The sequence below is a fragment of the Emiliania huxleyi genome (assembly GCF_000372725.1).
Source record: "Emiliania huxleyi CCMP1516 unplaced genomic scaffold EMIHUscaffold_879, whole genome shotgun sequence".
Lineage (NCBI taxonomy): Eukaryota > Haptophyta > Isochrysidales > Noelaerhabdaceae > Emiliania > Emiliania huxleyi.
In genome coordinates this window covers 10676-14969 of record NW_005195447.1, presented here as the reverse complement: position 1 = coordinate 14969, position 4294 = coordinate 10676, and the positions used below count along the sequence as shown (strand labels likewise).

At 65.3% G+C, this 4294-nt stretch overlaps 2 protein-coding genes across 2 annotated transcripts; both read right to left on the bottom strand.

The window, feature by feature from the left end:
- Window positions 1-282: 282 nt before the first annotated feature.
- On the bottom strand, window positions 283-1147 carry EMIHUDRAFT_250151 (hypothetical protein; the record flags this gene model as incomplete). Its single annotated transcript, XM_005758213.1, has 2 exons — window positions 283-316; window positions 483-1147. The coding sequence occupies 2 exons, from the start codon at window positions 1145-1147 to the stop codon at window positions 283-285; spliced, it is 699 nt and encodes a 232-aa protein (XP_005758270.1).
- A 499-nt stretch (window positions 1148-1646) lies between these two features.
- Window positions 1647-3869, bottom strand: EMIHUDRAFT_372388 (hypothetical protein). The gene is made up of 7 exons (XM_005758212.1): window positions 3421-3869; window positions 3032-3148; window positions 2964-2975; window positions 2558-2615; window positions 2340-2374; window positions 2060-2062; window positions 1647-1949 (listed from the first exon to the last, which is right to left on the bottom strand). Exons 1-7 carry the CDS (start codon window positions 3862-3864, stop codon window positions 1773-1775), a joined length of 846 nt encoding a protein of 281 aa, XP_005758269.1. The 5' UTR covers window positions 3865-3869; the 3' UTR covers window positions 1647-1772.
- Window positions 3870-4294: the final 425 nt, after the last annotated feature.

Genomic DNA, 4294 nt, shown 5'->3' with positions numbered 1-4294 from the left:
GAGCCGATTGATGTCCCCTTTGAGCATCACGGGGGCCAGCGCGGTTTCCCACAACGCTCGCGATAGGAAGCGGCCGTGTAGGACAACCCCCCCGGCCCCGCCCCCCGCCCCGGACCACGACCGCTCACACACTTGCTTGCACAAACCACGTCACCCGAGCTCACCTGCCAACACAGCGTAGCAAGCACCAAAGGACACACAGAATAATACACCTTGCCAGGCCCTCCAGTCGCCATCACTAGGGCGCAGAAGAGATCTAGCCGGGGCCAGGCACGGCCGACGTCACCAGACCATGCACACGTGGCCTCGTTGCCAACTAGCGCCCTCCTAGGAGGGGCCCTCCGTAGCCGCCGCCGCCGCCGTAGCCGCCGCCGCCGTAGCCGCCGCCGCCGCCGCCGTAGCCGCCGCCGCCGCCCTGAGGGTAGCCGTAGCCGCCGCCTCCGCCGGTGTAGCCGCCGCCGCCTCCGCCGTATCCGCCCGACGTCCAAGGGCGCCGGTGGTTCCTCTCCCACTCCTCCTGCCGACGGCGCTCCCGCTCCTCTTGCCGCCGGCGCTCCTCCTCCTCCTCGCGCCGCCGGTCCTCCTGCTGCTCGAGGACCTTCTTGCCGGGCAGCGAGCAGTAGCACGGCGTGCCCACGTCGCAGCAGTACAGCCACGCCGCCTTGCCACACTGGCCGGGGGTGCTCATGCCCTTGCCGCACACGCAAGTCGTCCCGACACCGCAGCAAAACGCGTACGCCTCCGAGGAGCACTGGCCGTTTGTGCCGCCGCCGCCGAAGAGGCCGCCGCCGCCAAAGATGCCCCGCTCGCGCGTCTTCTCCTCCGCCACCAACTCGCCTTCTCCGCCGGTGAGCGGCCAGTAGACCTCGCCCTTTTCCACGGGTGGTGCGTCGGGGTCAACGTCAACGTAGTTGGCGTCTGGGGCGATGTAGTTGGCGTGTGGGTTCTGGTTGGCGTCGGGCGGCTTGGGTGAGAGCAAGGCGGCAATTTTCGGGTCAATGTTGGCGTCGGCCGGCCGCGGTCTCGCCGCTGCAGAGAACAAAACGGTGCCGAGGGCGGCGGCGAGCAGCGTGATCACGATGGGTCGCGCGCGTGTGCGGCCGCGGGATATGACGACCGGACGGCCGGGCCGGGTCTCGGTCAGCATTGAGCCGACACGTCCTTTTGTCTGCGCTGCAAACAAGCGCCGTCTTGTTGGAAACGAAAATAATTTGTCGACACGCTTAGCTAGCGCATCACACCCCTCTCCTTAAAATCCCTGTGTGGTGGCGGCGTGCCGTCCTCCCATCCCTCCCTTGGGTTTTCGCTTTTCTTTCCCTTTCTTCTAACTTTCTTTACTCCCCAGCTACGCGCGACACCTCGCTAGTCCTTCCGCACACCCGAGCGCGGCCGATCGCGTAGCAGCCCTCAGATGAGGTGGTCAGATGAATAAGTGCCCGAGTCCCCGAGAGCGAGGGATCCGCCGAGATTTGCCGAGATAGATCCCCTGCGGCCTGTGCCCAGCTGCCTATCCGCGCCGCTGCCGCGCCGCGATGCGACCGACCCCTCCCGCTCGCTTTTGCGAAAATCCTGCGAAAGGTGGGGACGCGTGTGTCTGCGTCCTCGCGACCTCTCGACACCCAGCCGGCAGCCCTAGCTTGGGATGTCCGTTTTCTGTCTTTCTTTCAACCCGAGCTTGGGATGTCGCACATCTGCCTTTTTTTCTTTCTTCACATCCGAGGTTGCGCCTGGCCTGGCCGCCGTGGAGGTACTCGCGAGACTTAGACATGTGCTCAGCCAGCGGGGCTGTCACCAGCAGGGCCGGCCCGCGGGCCGAGTCCAACCGAGCGCAGCAGCGCGCTGAGCGACGCCGTGGCCGCCACGGCGGCGGCGGCGAGGTAGACGAGGCGCGCGCGCCCCCCGATGAGCAGCAGGACGGCGCGCATCCGCCGCAGCTCGCGCGTGTGCGCCTGCCCACACATTCCTCTGGTGCGACGTTTCGCGTTTCCGTGCCTCCGCCCAGCTCGCGCGTGAGCGCCGCCGACCGCGCCGCCGCCGGCGCCGCCTCGAGCGACTGGACCGCCTGCGTGAGGTGAGTGAGGTCAGGGAAGGCAAACCCTCTCCGCACACCCGAGGTGGTGGGGCGAGGGGCAGGCCGACTCTCGCGACTCCACGTCTAGACGACAGGAGCCCCACGGCATTGAACACGTGCAAAGCCCAGTGCTGGGTGTGTGAGCGGTGTGTGTGTGTGTGTGTGTGTGTGTGTGTGTGTGTGTGTGTGTGTGTGTGTGTGCATGTGTGCGTGCGTGTGTGCGTGTGTGTGTGCTTGTGCGTGCCTGCGTGAGGGCGGACTCAAGGACGAGCACGGAAGCGATGGCACGCTGCAGCGCCGAGCCTTAGTGCGCGGCACACACGCGCCACTTCACGCGGCGGCGCGTCCGAGCACCGCGGGAGAGCGAGGGCAGCGAGCACAGGGATGCAGCTGCAAGACAGCTCTAGCCCAGAGGGGGGACTGGTCGTCTTGAGGCGCTAGCTGGAACGCAGGGAGTTGCTCCAGCACCTACCTAGGCATCTACACCCGAGCCTGCGGCGGGCGCACGCAAGGCGTGTAGCTCGTGCTCGCGGCAGACGAGCTCCTAGCCTCGGAATATGTCAGTTATTGTTCTGCCTAATATATTAATTAGGCAGACGAGCTCCTAGCCTCGGAATATGTTAGTTAGGCAGGCGTGCTCCTGTCTCGGGCGGAATCTCATCTCATCTCGGGTGTGGCTCGCCGCAGAGGGAGAGAGTAAGGGGGAGAGAGAGAGAGAGAGAGAGAGAGAGAGAGAGAGAGAGAGAGAGAGAGAGAGAGAGAGAGAGAGAGAGAGAGAGAGAGAGAGAGAGAGAGAGAGAGAGAGAGAGAGAGAGAGAGAGAGAGAGAGAGAGAGGAGAGTCTCGCCGCAGAGAGCCGCGCCTCCGCCGCCTCCGCGTCCAGCCCGCGCGACTGCCACGCCCTCCTACGCTCGCCACAACCTCTGTGAAGCTCTGCCCTGCCGAGGCAGCCCCGCGCGACTGCCGCGCCCCACCAGTGCGTGTGCAATGGCTCGGCGGAGACGTCGGCGGCGGTGCCGGTGCGTGCGGCCGTGGCGGAGCTGGAGCCCGCGCCGCTGGTTGGTCTGTGGACGCGCGCCTGGGGGTCAGGGTGAGGTCAGGTCAGGTAAGGACAGGCCAGGTAGACTTCTCCACACACACGCACGCACATACACACACACACACACGCATGCACGCACGCACGCACGCACACACACACCGCACAAGTTGGTAGGGCAAGGGCCGCGGAGACGCATCTCGAAAGCGTCTCGCAAGCGTCTCGGAAGTCGCCTCGAACGCCGCGTGTGTGAGCTCGTGCACGGCCTAATTAATAATTAAACAATAACTAACAGTCATTATTAAATCAGGTGCGTGTGTGAGCTCGTGCACGGCCTCCGCCCAGCTCGAGTCGACCGCGATGGCGAGCGTCCCGCGCGGCCCGCTAAAGTAGCCGCCGATGTGGCGCAGCGGCGCCGCGCTGAGCGACGTGTCGATCGAGAGTCTCGCGCCGTACGAGCGGGCTATCGCAGCGGCGGTGGCGAGGCCAGGGTGCGCCAGGGCGGGCGTGGACGCGGCGGGCCACGCTCCGAGCGGACGCGCCGCGCCGGCAGCAGACGCGTCGAGCGCGAGCACCTCGCCGCATTGACCGAGCGACTGGTTCTCCGCCTCGCTGACGGCGCCGGCGCGGTGCGTGGCCGCGCAGCCGCTTATTCGCAGCGCTTCGACGACGGGCGGCGCGTTGGCGACGCCGATCACGCCGCCGCGCAGTCTGAGGCTGCGGAGCGATGCTGAGAGCGCGTAGAGTGTCGGACACATGTGTGTCGATGCGATGGTGGGGGCCGTCGCAGAAAAAGAATTCGGGCGAGATCAAGGCGCTTGCTAGCACTATCACAGGCAAACCACCGAAAAAGAATTTCCACGTTACTTTCTCACACGACAAACCTCCTCACCACTGCGAACATAGTCTTGCTCGTAGGAGCCGTTCGTCTTTTGTTCGAGCATACGCGCGCCCTATCACCCCGTTGAGCACGTGTGCAGGGTATCCGAGCGCCGTGAACTCCCTGAGCTTGCTCGTCACGCTGAGCGCGAACCCCTCGTCATCGCTCGCCATAGCTCCCCGGCCCTGGATGTGAGGTTACTGACTGCACTCCAAGTGCTCCAAGCACTCACTTTGAGCAGGCATCCAACGACGATGCCCACTTTCATCTTTGCGCATGCATGTGAAGCTGTCCCAACGATGGCAGCG

Excerpts from the sequence above, each read along its gene's own strand:
- EMIHUDRAFT_372388 (XM_005758212.1), bottom strand. The coding sequence starts at position 3,864 with ATGTGTCCGACACTCTACGCGCTCTCAGCATCGCTCCGCAGCCTCAGA. Across the intron at positions 3,149-3,420 it reads CCGTGCACGAGCTCACACAC|GCGCGCGTCCACAGACCAAC; the intron begins GCACCTGATTTA and ends CCTGACCCCCAG. Across the intron at positions 2,375-2,557 it reads TGCGCCCGCCGCAGGCTCGG|GCTCGGCGCTGCAGCGTGCC; the intron begins GTGTAGATGCCT and ends CCGCGCACTAAG.